Source organism: Melanaphis sacchari, unplaced genomic scaffold (assembly GCF_002803265.2).
Source record: "Melanaphis sacchari strain LSU unplaced genomic scaffold, SCAv2.0 Contig10_pilon_pilon, whole genome shotgun sequence".
Lineage (NCBI taxonomy): Eukaryota > Metazoa > Arthropoda > Insecta > Hemiptera > Aphididae > Melanaphis > Melanaphis sacchari.
The window spans coordinates 1670134-1693929 of record NW_020270420.1 but is presented as its reverse complement, the minus strand read 5'-3'; the positions used below and the strand labels follow the sequence as shown (position 1 = coordinate 1693929).

At 25.7% G+C, this 23796-nt stretch overlaps 2 protein-coding genes across 2 annotated transcripts in view; one reads left to right on the top strand and one right to left on the bottom strand.

Moving 5' to 3' along the window:
* Positions 1-23796, top strand: part of LOC112603607 (GTPase-activating Rap/Ran-GAP domain-like protein 3) — a 357206-nt gene that overhangs the window by 87628 nt on the left and 245782 nt on the right. The window lies entirely within an intron of this gene.
* On the bottom strand, positions 7677-10061 carry LOC112603519 (probable aconitate hydratase, mitochondrial). The gene has a single exon (XM_025352124.1). It carries the CDS (start codon positions 10059-10061, stop codon positions 7677-7679), a length of 2385 nt encoding a protein of 794 aa, XP_025207909.1.

Genomic DNA, 23796 nt, shown 5'->3' with positions numbered 1-23796 from the left:
AGAAGTTGAAAAAAGATTAAGTATATTGAATGAAACTATTCTGATTAAATCAGATACCTCGAATATCTGGGTGTCAATCGTCTCATATAGTAACATGTGAGAGGAATCACCGGAACAGTATTATAACTGAATGATATTTATACCATTTATCAATTATTTAAAAAAATAAATAAATAGAACGGTTTTTTTAAACACATTGAAGTAATTACTATCTAACAAAAATTGATTCCAAATCTCTTCAACAAGTTTAATCCTAGTTATAATGATTTAAAATAATATATATACTTTTATCAATTTGTTTTACCCAGTTATAATACATTTGAATCAGATTTAAAAGCATGGACAGAAAAATGGAAAAATGTTCCTCAGATTATCGTGTCCAAATTTTGTTATTGATACTTTAAATAATATATCCATTGATTTTTTTCCAAACATGCGGTGTTTGATTTTAATATTAGTCACTTTACCGATATCAACAGCATTATCTAAAAAATCCTTTTCGACGTTAAAAATATTAAAGTTTTACTTGAAAAATAGTACATGCGAAAATCGACTAATAGGATTAGCCCTCATATCAATTCATCAAAATATTTCAATAGATACTTAAAAAGTTATTAATAATTTCGCTAATTTGCCTCAAAAATTAGATTTTGCACTTTAATTTAATTTATATATTATATCTATATGTTTTATTCAAGTAATGTTTAATATCTATAATTATTAAAATAATGTTAATTTAAAATATTGATCAAGTAATTTTCTTTGACCCCACCTTATCCCAAAATTAATATCTATATACGCCACTCTTTAGGGATTTCAAAATTTTTAGAAATTATAGTTTATTATATAATTAGTTTTTTTATTTTAATATTTCTTTTATTATTTTTATTTAAGTACCGATTGAAACTATTTATTCACAATTATTTTAATATTTATTTATTTTTAAACCTTTTTTTTTTTTTATTCAACAAAGATAATATATATTTACAAATCTGTATTTACAAGTTATACAATAAGTAAATGTGATAATAATTGAATAACAGGAGGGGAAAATCACTCAATGGCGGCTCCCCGATTTTTAAACCTTAACAATACTTTTTATATATTCTTAATTTCAATATATTACCTTTATGATATAATATACAAAACTAGACAAAAATCTATCAAATTAATAATTGAACTATAAACTGTATATTTATAATGTAACTATGTACTTACGAGTACAAACATTTTTGAAACGGTACATAATATTATTTTATCACAAAATTAATCCATATAAAATCATGCATGTGATTTGTATAAACAGCATCATTATTATTCTAATTTTTAATTTAACATTATTACGATACATATTTTTGTATTTTTAAAAATTGTGTGTATAATTATTGATTTTCTGAAATTTTTTATATTTTTTTTTATTAATTTTTTGAATGTTTTATTTATATTATTTTTTATTTTATTTGTATATATACACGATCCGTTTTTTTCAAAAGATTATTATTTATTGTTACAACGTGTTTTTTTGTATTTCTGATACTTATGTCATAATTTTGTTGTCAATTTTTAATATTATAAAAACCTTACTTTTGATAAAGATTTAATTGATTTATTTAAAATAGTAGTGATTTCTTCTATAATGTGATATAAATATATAATATATCTAAGTTCATTAAATCATATTTATTTACATGCCTATTTTGTTACTTTTAATTATAGATGGAGGTTTTGCTTTATTTAAAGAGACATTAAACAATTAAATATGTTCCATAAGACTGTTAGTTAAAAAAAACGGTTGGTTATCGAATGTATAGAAAGACCATCTACGTGTAACTCAATTCATACATCAATATTTATACTATTCTAATTAAAAATACTACTTTCTATCAGTATTTAATTCCGATTACTATCAATATCATGACTTTAGTTTACTTTCAAAAATGAATTAGAATGTTGCTAAAAATAATAAAAATAGAGTATAATAAAAAAATACAATTTATTAGTAGTATATTAATAGATTAATTTTAAAAGTTTATACAAATAATCCCGTAGAATACATAGATTTTTTTTTTAAATTTTATTACCAGATATGAAACTTAAAAATAAAAAATAAAAATGTATTTTCAAGTTGGGTTCATAATTTTCATGAAAAATGTACTTGATAAATATAATGAACCCATTTCTACACTGACTCAACAAAATCTTTACAATACCAGATTTAACAAAAAATATCCGAACACAGAAAATCTTATTATTTATTCTACAACAACATCAAATTTTTTCCTTTTTTTCATCATCAATGCTCAATTGTCTCTACTGAATTTAGTATAACACTTATCCAGTCTACAGTTAAATCAAAAAAACTTTCAAAATTGCTCTTATAAATGTATAATTATCATACAAATTATATAACATTTGAAAACCTAATTAAATTTAGTGTTTTTAAGAACAGTATTTTTTGTTATTATTAGCTTAAAAAAAAAAATGGTTTTTCATTATTATTTACTAATTAAAACAAAGTTTTTTTTTTTTTATAATTTTAATTTTCTTTCAGTTTTGTTTTATAGTAAAAATTTAAATTAAATAAAAATGTTTAGTAATTAAAAAAAGTATAAAAATTATTGTAATTATTGCTCTATTCAGAATCTAAAATTAAGAAGTCTTTTTTTTTTAAATATAGATATATAATATATATGGTAGATCATTATGTTGATCGTTCAGTTCTGTCGGGTATGTCACGTCTACCTCATATATGAGTTTGATGGGTGAGTTATCATTCAAGTCGTTGTACTAAAATATTGCCTCGCCATACAAGTTGTTACCTATAAAAATAATAAAAATTAAAAATATATATTTAGTTTTGATAGATAACCCATGATTTCGGTTTAGTCTCGTCATACTCAGGCACCATATGATTATTGGATTTAGCATAACGCATAATAGCTTGCACCTTGCACCAATTTAAAAAAAAAAAAAAATATATTTTAATTTACATACCATTTTTTACGCATAGTAACATTATGTCATAATCAGTTAAAAGCTACAATTTTAACTATGCATATTTCAACATAGAATCGAAACTGAATCCAAGAACTGTGTAATAGAATGCGGGGTTTAAATTATATGTTTTCATTCGTAGATTCTCAAAAACGTCTGCGAGCATAGCACATTCACTTTTAAGTATAAATCGAAATAATCACAAAACGTTTGACACCCGAAGTGCTTCCATATCTCCAAAGCATGTTCATGATACTCATAATTCAAACACCCTTATCCTCAAGGGTGCTAAAAAATTTTTTTTTCGATGGTAGACTTCTATCGTGCAACTAGTCCCAGCCATCCGTATACTCTAGTATACACTCTTATACGGGTTACGAATGGTATATTTTCGTTATTAAAATATTTGGTTGTTTTCGGAATTTTGCAAAATCTAGTGTTAAAAGTTTTTTAGCAACAGTCTTTAACTTTGTTGCCATAAACCTGCACATATCTATCTATGAATCGTATGGTAAACGTACTACTTATATATTTCTAAAATCATATGAATTTTTCTTTACTATTAGCAAGAATGTTAGCCTTTAATAATTCATCGATATTGTGACCTACGTCAATGACATTTTCAAGAAAATTTTTGGAAACATCATCATGCCCACAAAGCATAGATATATTCAATAAAAGCTTATTAAATATTAAATAATAAATATTTGAATTCAGAAATATTTAATCAACATTTGAAATTCATTGAATTAATATTTATTAAAATTTAAATAAAGTTTAAATTATGTTGTTTGAACCTTTTTTTCATGTTTGACCAATGATAAAAGTTAAATTTTATTTAAAATTGCTTTTCATTACCCAAAAAATATTATATTTTAAATATTGTATAGAACTCAGATAATGTATTTTTTACTATATATATTTGAATATTATATTGAAAATATAATTTTTACATTTTATTTAAAAATAAAATATAAGAATACATGCAATTATAGTTATTTATATAAGTATTTATATTATAAATTAGGAATAACATTTCTCTATTGCTAGTTCTTAATTCTGATGTTTGTGTTATATAACCATGCGTAACTTTTTTTGTAACTAAAAAAAAAGAACAAAAAATAATCTTTATTTCTAACTATAATTCTTATACACTTATTACTATCAGGAGACACTTTATTTTTTATAACTGATATAATATAATATCTCAATAATATATTTACATGGTTTTTCTTTATCACCAAAGTTAAGTTTCCTTGAAACCGAAAAGAAAATCAATTGTAATATTACAAAACTATTTGTACAGTTTGGGTACATAATATGTTTCAAATATTTTGGAACATACCTTCATGAGGGATACATTTTTTAGTACATGAATCTATTTCTTTGAATGATATCTGCTCCTTAGATGCACTTTTTAGCTGATCTATTAAATGTTAATCAAAGACAAAGTTTATAACTTAGACAATTTATTTTTCAATGCTCATTAGTATTAATTTTAGTTAATAAAATAGTTACCTTTAGCAGCAGCTTTGAGAGGAGATGGTGACTAACTATTATAAATTTTCATAGGTAATTTATCAAAAATAGACTTCACATATGAAGTGGTTTGTCTATATTTACCATTCCTATTATCACGTTCAAGAAAATAAATAAGTTTCAGACATTTGATCAAGGTCAATATAATTCTCTGTAAATTATAAATCACACATATTGTACTACAATTTATTTTAATAATTTAAATGCAAATTGTGTATATTATTCCTTGCAAATTAAATAATTTTTATTAGTATAAGTTTGATCACTAGATATTCCAATCATAGATTTACCTATTAGTCAACCTTATAAAATGAAACATATATAAGTATAGTTGATACACATTATTATATAAATTAGTAATATTAGTTAATTATAAATAAATTATTATATTACCTGAAAAAACGGTGCATTCAATTGATATAATCAAAATAGGTAAATTTGGTTGGACTATACTCTCTGGTTGAACACTATCATCATACAGTTCTATCAACTCTAATTCCTCCAAATATCTTCTTCGCTTAATAGATTTGTTTATAGCTGAGCATGACATAATTAAGTATATAATATTCTTTTAAAAAAATGCAATTATAATCTCGTTTATAATAAGTATTATAACGCAATAGTTATCAAATAAAAGTAATAGCTTAAGTAATAGTTAATTTAGGCACATCTAACACATAACACTCAGTTAGACTTAATAAAATAATTACACAGCTAAAATATTTTTAAAAATATACTCTAAAAAAGCTAACCAAAAATCAATTGTAATATTTAATAAGTATATTAAACTTACCATAGATATACTAACTTACTGTAGGTATACTAACTTACCGTATTTTCAATGACAAATATACTTTTGTAGGTAGGTACTAAATACTCAGTTCACAAAATACGATTAGGTATACTAGGCACGCAAACGCTAAAAAAACTAAAATGAACACACGATGTTTAATAAAGTATACAACATTACAGTTATTCATTATTATAAAAGATTAAACGATGAATCAAAAATCAACAGTTTTACTTAATAAACGATGAAATAATAAAAATATGCACCATGCGGATAGACTTGTCGATTATAATATGAGTTGCAGAAGTACATACACACACACACTAAACATACACATTTGAACTTAGAAAAATAATTATCAATTGCTGTTATTTAAGATCAATAATAAAATATATATATAAATATTTAATAAAAATTAGGCATTGTTATTTATTAAATAATACTCGTACATTTTAAAAATGTAATCAAGATTAATTTTTAACATTGAATAATAATTGTGTGTGTTTAATATTTAGTTTAATAAATTGATACAATATTAATATGCAACGGTAATTAAATATTAATTATTTTTAATTTATTAAAATGCTTTTAAATATTTAAATTTAAATACCTTTCCTTTAATATTTATTAAAATTTGAATGCATTTTTAAATTTCAATATTTAAAATTTAATTAAAAATAAATATTTATTAAATCAGTTTCATTGAAAAATGCTGTGTGGGACGTGACTATCACTACTACGATAAATAAATAAACCTAGCTCTAAAAGCATATCTTCCGACGCTTTGACTAAAAAGTAAGAACTCAGCTCATAGATTTGTGATTTTGTATTACAGTTGTATGCGCACCCCTACTTACATTAATATTGACTAGCAGCACTTCAAAATCTGCATAAATAGTGAAAATAAATATTTAAATTTTACTATGAAAAAAAAAATAAATAATAAATTTAAAATCATTTAAATAATTTAAATAATGCATACCATGAATGTTCTTTAGATGTTTGTTGAGGCTAGTTTTGAAACTGAACGTCGACGGACATATAGTGCACGAAAAACGTATCCCGTCGGCCGTTATGTTTTTTTTTCATGTCTTTTCAAATTGTCTTTGCGTGTAAACGCAGATGCATATTTCTCACAGATAAACATTGTAATATTTAATTGTTAAAGAAGAAAAATATAGTACGATATTTAAAAATTAAACACATAATGTAAAATTAATAAAAATAACCACGAGAAGTGCGCACGGATATGAGTGTCTAGAACAGACTAATTTTGGAAATGTTGCGGGACTTATATTTATAAAAAATATGTTTCACATTAACTACACAACGTATTAATATAGTAGATTAAAGGGTTTTGTATTTCGGTACAGGTCCATGTATAAATTGAATGTTCTTTCAATAAAATACCTATCACGGTGACAAATACCGTAATGCGGCATCCTGGTGACTTAAAAGGGTATTTTATTGTTAAACACTCGACATACATATTATCTGGAAACGCAGCTGTACATTTAGTTCGTAATGTATACATATCTGGTGTAGCACACGGTCAAGATACTATCGTTAAACACTTTAAACGTATAGTATTCTGTCAGAATAGCAAAAATAAAATAGCGAAAGCTGTTTGGATAAATCTAGATAAAAGCAAATGACAATAATATCGATAATGATTTTTTTCAGACACAAATAAATTATTAGTTAAGTAGCACAATTAAAGATATCTTTATTCTTGAATCGTGGTTTAGTGGTAAACTAGTAATCGAATAAATAATATAAGGAAAAAAAAAGTAGAAAGATTCGGCTAAATGGATTCAAAAATTAATAAATACCTATGTACGATGAAAATGATAAAAGGAATTGTCAATAATTTGACATCTTAGTTTTTCTTTCAATTAAATTATTTTCGCTGTTTTGTATTCAATATTTCGTGTTCGATTTTTTACTTTCGCTATTTTGGAGGTGAATCTAAATGTATAGCATTCCAGGGCTGGGTTTCTGCTGCCATATATTTTGGAATAATATTAGAAAATACAATTTTACCAAATATATCAGTTCTTAAGCACGCGTACAAGTATATGAATAATCTCATATGATTAGCGGAAAATAATAATAATACAGGATAACACTGATAACTGATAACAATATGATAACTAATAGAGTGCGCCAGGAAGGGCATCAGTAATTATAATATTTGTGATAACGTATACAATTTGTGATAATTGATAACATTCATGATAACTGATTACAATGTGATAACTGACACCTGATAGAGGGCGTTGAGTAGGTTGGTAACTTAGGGATGAGAGATGAAGGTATGGGGGTAAAGTAAGAGCTAAGGTATCAGAATCGTCTATTTCATACTACTTGCAGCTAATTCCTTCATTCGATTTAACGCACTACCGGACTTAAACCATTGTATTTGTTGTTCGTTGAATGTGTGATTAAGAAGTATTTCTTCAGAAGTTCCGTCAGCATGGCACAATATGCATGTCAAAGGCTTGCCAGGGGCGAATTGGTTAAGTCCCATCAAAGACACTGTATCAGTTGGTTGAACTTTATCATAATCCTCTTTATCGGAAAATGTTAAGGCTAATATTCCTTGTTTTTTCAAGTTGGTTTCATGAATACGAGCAAAAGATTTCACAATTATTGCACGTCCTCCCAAATGGCGTGGTTCTAAAGCAGCATGTTCTCTGCTACTTCCTTCACCATAATTTTCATCACCAAACACTACCCATGATATACCTTCAGCTTTATATGCTCTGGCTGTGTCTGGTACTGAACCCCATTCTCCAGTACATTGGTTTTTTACATTGTTCATTTCATTATTATCAGCATTGGTTGCTGTAATAAACATGTTATTGGATATATTATCCAAATGCCCTCGGTATTTTAACCAAGGACCGGCAGCAGAAATGTGATCCGTTGTACATTTTCCTTTAACTTTTATAAGAATGAAAAGGCCTTCCAAATCTTTTCCATCCCATGCTTCAAATGGTTCCAACAACTGGAGACGATTAGATTTTGGGTCCACTACCACACTCACAGTTGATCCATCAGCAGGTGGTGCTTGATAAGTATCTTGACCTGGATCAAATCCTCTTGCAGGTAATTCATCACCAAATGGATTACTTAATTTAAATTCTTTGCCATCAGCTCCCTTGATTGAATCTTTTGTTGGATCAAAGTCCATACGAGCTTCAATGACTAAAGCAGTGACTAGCTCTGGAGAGGTGACAAAGGCATGAGTGGCTGCATTGGCATCATTACGTCCAGTAAAGTTTCTATTGTATGAACTGACAATGGTATTCTTTTCACCCTTTTTGACATCTTTACGGTCCCATTGACCAATACATGGACCACACGCATTAGCTAATACAGTACCGCCAAATTCTGTTAATATTTGTGCAATTCCATCTCTTTCAATTGTCGCCCTAATTTGTTCCGAACCGGGAGTGACGTTGAACGGAATTTTTGACTTTCGTCCATGTGCTAGCGCTTCTTTCGCTATACTAGCACATCTCGACAAGTCTTCATAACTTGAGTTGGTACAACTTCCAATAAGACCGACTTTGATTTCCATGGGCCAATTATTTTTTTTGGTATTGTTTCCTAGTTTTGAAATAGGATGGGCCAGATCAGGTGTGAAGGGCCCATTGACATGAGGTTCTAATGTTGTTAAATCCAGTTCGATTAACTGGTCATAATGACAGCCATTATCAGGAGTCAATAATGACTCACTGTACTTAACTGCTTCTTTGGCGATATCACTACGAGATGTAGCTTTTAAATAATCAGCCATTCGGTGATTAAAAGGGAACAATGAAGTAGTAGCTCCAATTTCGGCACCCATATTACAAATGGTACCCATACCTGTGCATGATATGTTATCTACTCCAGGTCCATGATATTCAATTACAGCACCAGTACCTCCTTTGACAGTCAGAATATCTGCAACTTTAAGGATCACATCTTTTGGTGTAGTCCAACCGGACATCTTTCCTGTTAGATGAACACCAATAACTTTAGGACATTTTAGTTCCCATGGAATATCAGCCATCACGTCAACAGCGTCCGCACCACCAACTCCAATACACAAGCCACCGAGTCCACCTCCATTAGGTGTATGGGAGTCAGTGCCAATCATCAATAACCCAGGAAAAGCATAGTTTTCTAGAATAATTTGATGAATTATTCCAGATCCAGGATGCCAAAATCCAATTCCATATTTCGCTCCAGCGGTTTTCAAAAAGTTGTAAACTTCTTCATTCATTTCTTTTGCTCTTTTCAAGTCCTCGACTCCGCTTACTTGAGCTTCAATCAAATGATCACAATGAATCGTGGAAGGAACAGCTACCTTTGGCAAACCTGAAGAGATAAATTGCAACATAGCCATTTGTGCAGTAGCATCTTGCATTGCAACACGATCAGGCCTCAACTTTAAGTAAGAGACACCACGCTCAATATCTTGATTAACAGGATCATCCAAGTGAGAATAAAGCACTTTTTCTGTCAATGACAATGGCTTTCCTAACCTGTCATTAATAATTTTGATACGCTTTTCAAGGGTTTCGTATGGCAAGAGATTGGTACCAAACTTGCTCATAGCTACTTTGCTTCCGGTATGTACGAGCGGAGATGAGGGGAAGTGTGTTGGCTGAATTTCACAAGTTATCGCTTTGTTCCACGCTGAAATCTTGGAAATAATCATTTTTAATGCTCTGATGTATGCCATAATGTTTAATCTGTTTGTTTACTGAACTAAATACTGATGAATGATTGAATGATGATGAACTGAAAACAGATATTAGTCTTTGAGATGAAGATCCGATGGAACGCGATCACAGCGTAATGAATTTTAAGCAAAACAATAATATTAATAAATAATAATACTTACTGATTTTCTGGTTTAGTCAAAACGGTTTTTAAAAAAATTGTGATTTGACTAAAGGAAAGTTGTCACTTGTCTAGAAAAATTGAATTCTAGTGATGAAAATCAAAAAAGCTCGATAGCGGTTTAATAGTTGTTGTTATAAAGTAAAAATATTTAAATCTTTATATTTGTACGAGAGAATGACTGACCGCTATGAAGTCAAAAGTTGTACTGCAACAAAATTATTTTCTCGTAAATATCCAAAGGTATAAACAATTTTTAAATATTTCCTAGACGACGAGGAATCTGCAATATGTGTTTCGTAACCCTTGTTTTTTTTTTTCAAGGAGAATATATATAAAATATACGTATATATCTATTGCATGTGAAATTTTCTCTGTCTTTAATTTTTTACATATTTTATACACTTATTACGTCTCAATAGAACGGTTATAAAAATGTATTGAAATATAATATACATTTATATTTTTTTAGTAATTGTTTGACTAATGTTGAAATTTATTTTATTTTATTGTCAAGTTTGTATTATGAATTAATGTAGAACTTAAGAATGTATCAATTCGCTGTAAGGTCATTCGTCAAAAGTGATATAATATTTATAATATTAGTGCTACAGATGGCTTAAAATTGTCTGAAAATGTAAATATTAGAGTTACTGTATGAAAACAGAAAACAGTAATAACATAATCAAAATATCGAATATATCGATAAATATAAGTAACTGTGAAATGGCTGTGGATTTACGATGGTCCGTTAAAAATTATGTTAATGCTGAAAAAGCACCGCCAATGGGTCATTTATAATCCTTCTGATGAGTTTGGTTTTAAATTTATAGCTGTGAAATGGCTGCAAATGAGATTGATTTATTCATGGTTTAATCAACGCCATTTACCAACCAGCTTAGGTTCATTTTTAGTTTCATATAAAAACTTCAAAAATAGCCGTTTTTTTTTTGTTTCCAACACGAGTAATCAGAGACATTTTTTTCTCCAGGCCGAAAACCGTGAATTAACTTTTGTCAGGAATCGATCACGACATTAATTCATAAATGCACATAATAGTACACTTATTCTTTGTTACACGCATGAAAACATGAAAGATTGTACCTATGACAGTATAACATGCAGGACGTCCTTATTTGATACAAGATTATTAGAATGAACACCATAGAGAAATATTCCATATTTTATAAACGGCCTTCAGCAAAATATTATTGTCAGCACAAATGATAAAAAAAATAAACAATTTACATTGGTTTTTTACAATGAAGATACAATTATGTCATATGTTTTGATAATGTTAAATTTTTTATCCAAAAGTTTTTAGCATGATTTAAGTTATAAGATATGATTTTAAATAATATAATAATACGTTACACGAGGTGATTTTACTGTTAATTTAAACTTTAAATAGATATTGTTCTTCGAACAGCAGCATCACTGATTATTTGACATTACAAAAATTAACTACGAAGAGTAAGTGATTCATATATAATGTACATAATAAGTAATTAATAAAATCTGAATATTGGCTCAGTACGTACATAATAATACAGTATATTATATTCCACAAACAGTTTAAAATATATATATAGAGGTACTACGTACAAAAATAAACAGTCAGCTGTTTATATTTGTTGAATAATATGTTTTTTGACTAGCGCCTTTATTATAACATCCAAGCGTGTTATACTCTCAAACACCAAATTTGCACAATAAACGAACAACAGAAAGGATTACGTTCCGACCTGCAGTATTATGTAAATATATTTCATATACTATGTCTGGATATAAATGTGCTTAGTGATTGGAAAATTAAAAAAAAAAAAAAATGATCAAAACACATTAAAAAAAAAAAACATGATATTAAAACATTATATTATTATGTATAAGCAGAATGAGTTATCACTTTTAAAAATAATACTTATTGTAAAATAATTTATAATATTGCTATAATATATTCCATTTTTATAACCACTATAATTTTAATTATTAAAAGAAAAACATGGAAAAATCATATCATGGTATATTACAACTAATTGAAAATAATTAATAAGTTATTATGTATTAGTTTGTTTTAAACATTTATAATAGATAAACGCAAATAAAATATACTGAAGTTAAGTTGAATAATTTATTTCAAAATTTCAATTAGCTGAAAAAAGTATAATGGCAATGAACATCATCGAAGAACTTTTTTTTAAGGATATTGGCGGTAACAGATATGTCATAATAGACAATCATTACATGTTTTATTTTGGCATAATATTTATATAATTAACTTGTAACGATGGAGAAATGATATTGCAAAGTAAATTACGAAGCATACATTTTTTTTTTTATTATTTAGATACATGGTATTGTATCACATTTATTTTAAATGTTGGAATCAATACTAAACATTTTGAAAAAATCTGTAAGTGTATTAAGTATATATTTCGTTTACGAGTACTTATTCCATTGTCGAAAGATGGTTGAGAATATTAACATATGAGTAAATGTTGAAAATTGTTGTTTAAAAGACAATACGTTTTTTAATATGACCAGCTAGCTGATTCGTAAAAAAATAAAACAAATACCTACCTATAGTTAATTGAAAATATGCATCAGTGATTATACTTTTTACTTAAATAATCATTTATTTTCTTAATAGTAAATAATATTTTTGACATACATGGTGTATTATTTATGTAAACGGATTTTCTTAGGTTGATAAATATGCCTAATATTTCCTAATCAATCATTTAAATCGTTATCCGTTTATGTTTTTAATCTTATAACTGTCTGTGCTAAAAGACTTTATAACCCAAATTATTCAACTTCTTTGCCTTCAAATATAATTTAAATCGGAAAATAAAATTTTCGGGAAAATATAAATAATAATTATTGCGAGCAAAAATAATATAGACACAAAAATAAATGATTTTAAAGTGGAAATTATTGTTCCTATGAATAGTTAAAGATAAAATGTTGTAGTTATTAATTTTATTTATACGAAAAAATAATTTTCATCAGAAATCGAAGACAACTACACAATATTTTATAATGAAATCGCTAATCACTTATTAGAAATACGAACGCAAATAAAATTTGTTTTCCTGTAGTTTATATCAGCTAAACGCCCCCCCCCCCCCTCGCGTGGTAAACGAAATAACAATTTACCTACTACGAAAACTAAAATAATTATAAAGTTTAAAATAAGAGAAACGGTGAACAAATATTCAAATTAAATATTAATTTGAAAATTTGAAAAATCATTAAACAGTGTTATTAAAACGCTAATTACTATATTGAGATGTCATGTCGTTTTTTCTGCTAATGGCGCAGCATATTCTCGAGAAAATTCTTTTCGTCTGATGTTTATTTTAACAGTATTGAAATTATTTTAGAGACACTTAACATCACAAAAACGAATTAATAAGTTAAAAACATATACAAATAACCATATCTTTATTTTGTATATTACGAATTACACACAACCTCTTAATTATTATTTTTTTTAAATTCAATATACAATGATTATATAAAATTAATACATACTATAATGTTAATTATACAAGGTTACTATACTATATCATTTTCTAAATTAAAGATAATATTAAAGTAGACAATATGATGTATCTAGATTTTTTCAATAATAATACCTATTAAACGGTATAAGGAATGTGTTTCAAAGTTGTACACACTATTAATTTTGAATACGATAATAACAATAATAATATGTAATCATTTATAAGAATAATCATATAAATTTAGGTATACACCATTATGTAAAATAGTTTATTTTATTCTATCATGATGTTATACATGGAAATATTAATCTGAATTAAAAGATATTATACAAAAAAATGTAACACTCGTTGCTGGGTATACAGAATGACTCACTATGCGTTTTCCTCGTCAATAACGTGAAACTTCTGATTATCACATTCTCATATACGAATCTTCAAAATAGCTTGTAATGTCAATTTTATGATTATATTTTAGAAGACAATAAGCAATTATATTTTGACATGTATTAAAATATGAATTAATTAAAGTATTATAGTTATTGTCCGGAAGTAGATGGTCGAATATTATTTTTCGTCTCATTAGTAGATTCAGGTTGTGTTTGCAAACTTCACACGATGAGACATCCTGTATACATTGTTATAAATTATTCAAATACTTAATTTAAATTTGCACAATAGTCGCGGAAGAAAAGAGTATACAAATATTAAGCTAGTGTACTTATATTTGTGTGTGTGCGCGCGCTGATAAACAAAAAAAAACATTTTCTCGTTAATGTGTTATGCAAATTTCATTCAAACGCCCAGGGTACTTTTAAGAACTCAAAAGCAATTTTCCCAAGAGGATTCTTTAGTAATTTAAACTGTGTACTATTTAAACTTCCGTGAAACGAGATTGATTACATGTACCAATTATAGTTGGTTGCAATGTAGGAAGTAGTTGTATCGGTAGAAATGTGAAAACGTCAATTACACGCTATGCTAACACCATTGTTTGATGGATATTATTTTATTTGTAGTTCGATTAAATTGAAGTACATAAATCTTTCGATAAATATACGCATATAGTATGCATATCCTATACATATAGAAATGTAATACTTTAACATATTAATTATTTTAAACATAATGTTGATAACATTTTGATTCTCATATTATAATTTATGCAACGATACTTAACAATATTTTACAAAGTATGTAGCATAAAAGTTATTGAATTAAATTCACTTATATAATAGTCAATCATGCCCTTGAAAAAACAAAACTCTTGTAAATAAAAAAAATTATATATAATTATTAGTACAACGGACTCTTCTTTTTCTTTTACAGCTAATGCTACTAAGTCTGTTAACCAGTTAACCCTAATTTTTGTTTTATGCCTCCACGACTTAATTCAATATGAATTTGTATAAACCCAGGTATTAGTTGCTCCTTATACTTTATATTAATATTTTTAGCAATATTTTTCCAAACTTCTGCTTGAATACTAACGATTTTTAGTAAATACCCCCCAAAAAAAAAAAAAAATAATAAACTGATAACTTAAATTTATTTTAATTCAAGATTGAAAGTATTAACATAAATAATACCAATCAAAAAAAAAAAAAGTAATACATTATTTCTTAAAGTGGATCTATTATGTGAAGTCCTAATATCTACTCGTAGCCTAAAAATCAACATTTAAGCATATTTTTATCTTTAATTTTGACTCAAGGTTAAAAATGCACTTGAAGAATATTATTAAAACATAACATCTAATAAAATCTATAGTGTTGCAATTTAAAATATGTATGCAAGACGAAAAAATATACGTGGTTGTAAGAAGTTCTAACATTCTTTTAAGACACCTTCATAACTACTAATTTGCTATTCATTGATTTTTAACTGATAATACTGAAAAAAGATGTAGACATTAAGCAAATTAAAATAACTTAGAACCTAACATAACCTTGGTTTTAAATATTTAAGTCAATTTGATAATCAATTATTTCCTATTATATTATGGAATGAATATATTCATAAGTATATTTTATAGCCAATATTACATATTATATGATAAATAATAAATACTTTGAGACATAATTTATGTACAATTGTTTTTGATATGTGTATACACAGTATCTATACATATTTAACCAATACCAAACGGCATTAGTAAAATATTATTACAGTAGTTGCAACTATTGTTGGACAGTAAAACTATAAATATTAAATTATTAAAATTTACAATTTAATTATTTTATTATGATTATATTAATACTTCGCTAGTTTATACTCATTTACTCATATACGTAACTACATGGATGACAGCATAATCATTTAAAAAGAAAAAAATGTTCTTAAATTTTTGCTCGTGTATACTTGAACTTAACGTCATACATATAATTAAAAACGAATACTAATATTTACAAACACCTATATGGCTATGTATCTTTTTATTTAACGTTATATTATCGTCTTATTATTATATACAAGTCTGAATATGTCTATTAATGTAATTTTATAAAATAAAAAAATGAACTCTATTGTTCCTAAATGTACAAGTAAACCTGCTCAGTTAAAAAGGTTTGTTGGATATACCGATTTTGTATTAAGTATAACTCTGTATCATTTAAATAATAATTTACGTTCACGATAACGCGTTAAAGTAATCTTTGCTTATATAGTCTGTGATTCTTAAAAGTTATAGAAAAAGGTGTATGGCCTGAAATATTAAGATATACAGAGGTCACAGAGATAAAGTGTTTTATGTGTTTTTTCTTCATCACTATAATTTATATATTTATATGTGTAAATACATAAAACTAACCAATTTTATAATATGTATAAAAACTCCATTATTTATTTCGGATTACTTGGATCGGAGAAGTTATACCGTCATTTCAAATAGTATACGCACAATTCTGTCTCATTTACGTTTATTTAACACACACACACGCATATTTACGAAAACCAATTTAATCGATTGTTATATTATATTATATTGTGGTAATAAGTTTTAGTTCAGAATTCGGCGGTTACGATGATGTGTGAAACAGCTTTGGAGTAGTTATGTACAATTGTTATTGAATGTGTACATATATATTCATTAGTTGACCAATACAATACGGCATCAATAAAATATGTTTATAGTTGTTGCAAACGTTGTTGGGTAAAACAATTCTATGATTATCCAATCATTACAATTTATTTAATGATTATATCTATAATTTAAAATTAAAACATAACAATAAAAATACTTAAACTTAATTAGGCAGTATATCATTATTTATAGAATTGATGTAAACACTAATAACATTTTAACTGAAAAAAATAATCAATGAAATTATTCGTATGCTATAATTAAATAAGTAAACATTGTCAACGTTTAATATTTTTCTTATTTTAATGATATAAAAATAAATTTTTAATTATCATCATTATGTTTTATATGCACAGTTGTTATATTGACTCATGTAAAAGTATAAGAACTGTTTACGAGTACGAAATCGGTAGAAACTTTAATCATAATTTAGTTTTTAATTTTGATTTTTGACTAATATGTATGAAACTAAATTTTAGTTAGTTAATTTTTTTTTTTTATATGTTATGTATTTACATTATAATTTTAATATTATACTAGGACGATTAACAGTTAATATTTTTATTTGTTTTCGACTTTGAGAAATTTAATTGCACTTGCATCGTCTGCACATTGCTTTATGTTATAGTGGCGTCTTTGCGAAAATCGAAATGTGTTAAACTGATTTTAAGTTAGTTATTATTAATATTCAATAGATATTGTAGTGATCTATTTTATTGAAGTTCGTTTTCATCGTAATTATGTGTAACATAAATTGAACGCATATATTGCTATAAATGATAGCTGTTATTGTTAGAGCTGTCTCACTTTCATTTACAATGTAGTTTTTAATTACTAAATATTAAAAATATGATGTCCGTAACAAGGGTGGGAAAGAAGAAGTATATAGAATATTAGTGACGTCTAGCTTAACTTTTTTAAACAATGAACATGATTGTCAAAGCGTGAGCTATCTATATTAAAATATTCTTATTGTTATAACTTATAACTGTTTTTATTTTAAATGTGCATTTGCGCGGCGCAAGCGCCTAAATAATATTCTAATTAAATATCACGTTATAAAAAATTTATGAGATTCGTACTTACATAAATGCGTTTTACTTCGAAATAATAATAATCGTAGGAACCCATGGTAATTCTATAAGCGTAACGAGACGATTTGTATATTTAATATACGAGATTTTGCAGGGATAACTCTTTGAAGTTTGTAATGACAACATACACATATTTTTGTATATACTGCGCAGCGTATAACACCATCTACTTACCGTTATAAAGTTTGAACTTTATCATAAACTTCGTAGTACTACCGAGAATTCAAGAGTATAAACGTTGTGCCGTTTGGTACACGATAAATAGGTGTACAGAGTTATACTTACGAATTTATTCAACGATCAATGACTACTGTTATATTTGATTAATATTTATGAAACTCTATTTTTGATAACATAACAATAGTGTCAATACTCGTACATGGGTATACGAATACAAAACGTATTTGTTTTAGTTTTAAATTATAATATTATATTTGTTGTCATCATATTGCAGTATTATGTTTTGAACTTGCGAGAACTTACGATGACAAAAACGATTGGAACTCTGGATATTACTAAAGATTCTTTATTAGTAGTATCTATAAAATTAATCAATAGAAATTAACGCGCAGAAAAGGGATTTTTCTTTATTTAAAAATTAACAATTATTGTTTTAAAAGTTTAATAATAATATACGAGTACCCGACAGTTTAATCAAATTCAGCGGTCGAGAAACTCAAGTTTAATAGGAATTAAAAAACATTAAGTAAAAAATACTTTTTATATTCTAAAAAAAAAAAACAAAAAAAAAATAAAAAAAAATTATTAAATAAATATTTTTTTTATATATATATACAGGATCACGTCTTGATGATTAAGTTTATTATTCATGTGATACTATAAACACCAATTAATTTAGATTAAAAAAAAAAAAAAAATAAATAATAATAATAACTTTTACTTTTCATAGGATGCTTTTGATGCCTAAATATACATGCAAGTGTTTTTGAAATAAATTGTCTTATAACGAATACCAGTTATACTATGCAATATATATATATATATATTAAGACAACCTTCTTTTCTTTAATTTATGTAGTAAAATATTGAAGAGCGTCACAAAAACTTATTTTATTGTCCTAACTTTGACCAGAATTAATTTCATGGGTACATATTAACTTGGTATACTATTCGCATCGCACTTTTAGAAGAACTTCAATATTTTTAAATTAGGAGGCAATATATCATTCTCACAAACAATCCCAAGTTAAGTCTTTGGTGCAATATAGTTTTATTCATTTCTTAACGCAGTATTTTGTACTCGAGCAAAATGTATATACATAAATATATTTGTTATTAATGTTTCAAAAACAAAAAATGTATTCCAGTATGTAAGAAACCTTGAGAAAAATTCCTTTCTTTAAGCATTACAAAAAAACTTTGATCCAACTTAAAATAAAGTTGTTGTAAATTCGACATTAATAATAAAATAAAAATATCTGGTTATCAGATATGATAAATACTAGTGTTAAGCAGTCAATAATAGAATTATTTAATTTTAAAAATATATAGGTACCTATATTTTGTGTTATTTTAATTTTGTATTATTGTAATAGTAGTCATTTATCATTTAGGTACCTATAAAATTATCTTTGAGATCTATTTTCACACACTCCATTACGTTTTTAAATCCATAATTAAAAAATTCGAATAGTTACAAAAATACAAATAAAATTATTTGTAATTTACAATTTACTAGAAAAAACAAGTAAGTAAGTGTAATTTAAAAAATATAGTAATTTTTATTTTTACAAAATTTAGTTTTTGGCATGATTTTTCATAATAAATACCTATGGTTATAAAGATATTATTAAATTTCAAACAGACAAGTAATTACTTACTTTTTTATATTATATTCAACAGATCAGATTAAAAGTCTATCTTACTTTAAGTTGGTGAATATGTATGTTATGTATCGTGTACATAAGGGGAAATTACGTAGGTCTATATTTTGATGACATCAACGATGTATGTTATTATTGTAATAATATTATACACTATAAACTAAAATCTTGAAAAGGTACAATTGGTTTAAAATTTGAAAATACTCTTATCATATCTCAAGAGCATTTTGTAACCAGATTTTTTCGATCGCCTTCAAAGACCCTAATTATCACATAATTAGTTAACTACAATATATATATATATATACCTATTATATACGCTATATTATATTGAAGTACATATTATGTGTATTTAGCTGTGTGTGTGTAAAAGTGCTAATTTTTTTTTGTTTTTGGTTTTGAAAAACTTGTTATTGAGTCAGTGTTTTGTATCACTTCAATTTTTTTTTTTAATTTTCAAATATATTTTTGTTGTTCAAAAATTTACTAGTGTAACGATATACATGTTACTGACGCGTCATTTATGCTACACTCTGCGATTTTTGTTTAAGTGAGAAGAGCACAGGAACGTAGAGTACGAGTACAAATCATTGATATAGCTAATCATTCGAGTTTGGTTCATAACATAGAGATAACTGTTGTCTTTTTTTCACGAACCAAACTCAACTGATTAGTTATATCAATGATTTTTACTCATACTTTACGTTCCTGTGTTCTTCTGACATAAGCAAAAATCGCAGAGTACGGCATAAATGACGCGTCAGTAACATGTATATCGTTACACTAGCTAGCTATCAAGAAAAAAAAATGATAATATCGATTTTGTAATGCTCGGTTACATTAGGTGCCTGTTATATGTACACGTGCCACGGGATGATGTTTGCCCGCTCTTTATTTTAATGGAAATGTTCTTCTTTGACGTCATAATATCGTCTTTACAAACTCAACACATCACTGATTACAAATCGTCTCATTCTAATCTGATTATCGATTTTATTCACAATCAAATTAAGGACCCCTGAATAAATTTATTATTTACAGTTACGCACAAATTAACATAGATGAAAGAGTATAATGATAAATCGTTTTTTTATTTTAAATGTTTTTTTTTAATAATTTCAGATTTCTTTAAAGTTTAATCTTTTTTTCATAATATTTTCTTCTCCAATAATAAATTGTGGAATAAACGAATAATTTGTGCTATCTACTCAATACGTGAATCATCCGGTTTTTCATTTAATCTCTGAACCGTAACAAAATCGTAAGTTCAAGTGCGTATTTATTTAAGTATTATGTGATATAACGAGACTAGGTTCAAAAGAAACCATGGTGTACGAAAGGAAAAAAAACTGTACCTACTAAACCGATATCGATATGAAAGTAAATATACTATTCGGCTTTCATTTTAAATAGGTACTTGCTATAATTTTATTTCTTCATCCTAATACCTTATAATCATTTTTTGGTTAATTTCCATAGATTTTCAAAAATGTTTAGAAGTTTTTGTGCCATAAAAAAAAAAAAATTCTACATATAAAAACTGATTTCAAATCATATTTTATTAAGACCAGTAAAATGATTTTTAATTTAAACTGTGAAAATATTATAATGATGATTAAAATATATACACATCTATGTTAGTAGTTTTATTTAAAATTCTATACGTATTGTTTCTATTCATTGACATTTTTATACATAAATATTAAAAAAAAGTTTTTATTACATGCACCTTGCACTTCATTAACTTAGGTTTTATTTAAAAAAAACACTGTTTTTGTTCACTTCAAAGAAAAACCACTAAAAAATATTTTTAAAACTGCAATACTTACTATCAAACAGCAGTTGTATTAATTAACCAATATATATATATAAATAAAATATAAAAGAAAATTTAAACAAAAAGTAATGTCAGCGTTTTTACCTTTTTTTTTTTTTTTTGTATAATATTTAGTGTTATATAATAAAGCAACTTCAATGGATATTGAAAAATTGTGGATTTATTATTGTGTTGTTTAAAGTGGTATATTATATTGAGTGATTCACTAAAAATACTTACCCTTTTTTTTTTCCTTAGATAATGGATTTTATCATATTATATATTAATATCATTATCGTTCTATTGTAATTGCACTTAATTTTTGTTTTAATTATTTGACCGATAATGTCATATGCATCATAAATAAATAATATATTCTTATTTTTTTAGTTGTGTATATAATGTGGTTATTATATTCAAGCAATTCAATATTTTATGATATTTAAAAAATATCCTGTGGCGATACAAGTCTTTTGTTCATATGAAAATGATTCTTTTTTTCTATAAATCATTGAGTAGGTGGTTTTTTTTTTTTGAAAATATTAATTCACTGTGGCCAAAATTCAAATTAGTATATTTTTTTTTTATTATTAAAATTTATACACTCAGATAAAAATGGTCCACGAATAATATGAAAATATAGGGTAATTATATTATATTATAAAAAGTTATATACTTTTATTAATAAAATTTAGTTTATAAAAAATGTTAAACATAATCATAAGTACTAGTTTAAAATATATTATATATAATTTATAATACAAATAAATTCATAATTAAAAACTAAAAATTATATCATTCAAATCTCTGTTCCATTCTTAATACCAATTATCTGAATTTACAATTAAAATTATAAATTCGTTAATTTCGAAGCTGATTATATAATGTATTATATATTTTTTATTTTATATTGTTTATAATAAATATGTAGTTAATTTAGTTAGACTTGTAGCTATTTAATAAAAAAAAAAAAAAGAAAGAAATATTAAAATTACTCTTAGCCTATGAAATTACTTATTTATAAATGTGTTATACATTTACTGTAAAAAAATATTTTCCATTTTAATAAAATAAATTTGATCTTAAAGTTATTGTCTCGAAATACTCCGTGAATTTTGTAACAAATAGTTTAAAATTTTTATTTTGACTGTGTGCTTATAACTAAGATAATCTAAAACACAGAAAAGGAGAATATGAATAATTGAAAAGGAAATAAGATTGAATAATCACTCTTTATATAGTTCTAAAATAAAGAATTGTAGTTCACAAGGTGTATAAATTAACAATTTATTTTCATTCATTCAGAAATACATTTTTCCTACACATAGTGTACGAATACGTATAGCTATATAACAAATGCCATGTTGTTAAAATGATATGTCAAAATAAATTGTATTCAACAATACAATCTGTAGTTGGAACTAATATCTCAATTTACAAAAATTGGATTTTCTTGGAAATCTTTACTGTACGAACAAAAATAAAACACCGAACCAAACTTGTTATTTCATATGTTATATAAACGCATATTCAATTTATTTCAAATAACCCTCGTTCACTGCTAAAGACAACTACTTTTTTTTTAAATTTGAAGTATTTCAAGTATTAAAATAAAACACGAGGCATATGTGTGTTAAATGCATTTTATATACGTACTTATAACTATTTTGAGTATTTTAGTTCATTAGTTGTTAACACTGCGATTATAAAATATAATATAATAATATGAAAGCGTATAATGCGTTGTTTTTGCCGAAACATCTGACGTATATATATATATATATATATATATGTATTTATGTTAATGAGTCTCCAATAAAATAATAAACTTATAATTTATACATGACTGTAATATAGTAAGTACCTATATACGCTACAGATACGCAAAATCTTTAAAAGGGGATGGATAATAAGTATTAATTGTTAAAAATAACAACATTATAGCAGGTTTTACACAAATACTATATCGACTATTACTATATTTCATTTATAACTTCAACAACACAGAATTAATAAATTTGATATAGATTTATAGTTATTTTATTTAGCATATCATCATTGGCATGAAAGAAGCTATTGATTTAGTAATTTTATCAGTAACGATAAGATCTCACAGTTTAAGATCGCTCGTACACATAAAATCTATTATAGTAAAAAAACGTATATAATATTATTTATCTAAAAACAAATAAGAAAATGAAAATCTTTTTCATGCATGCTCTTTAAAATTAC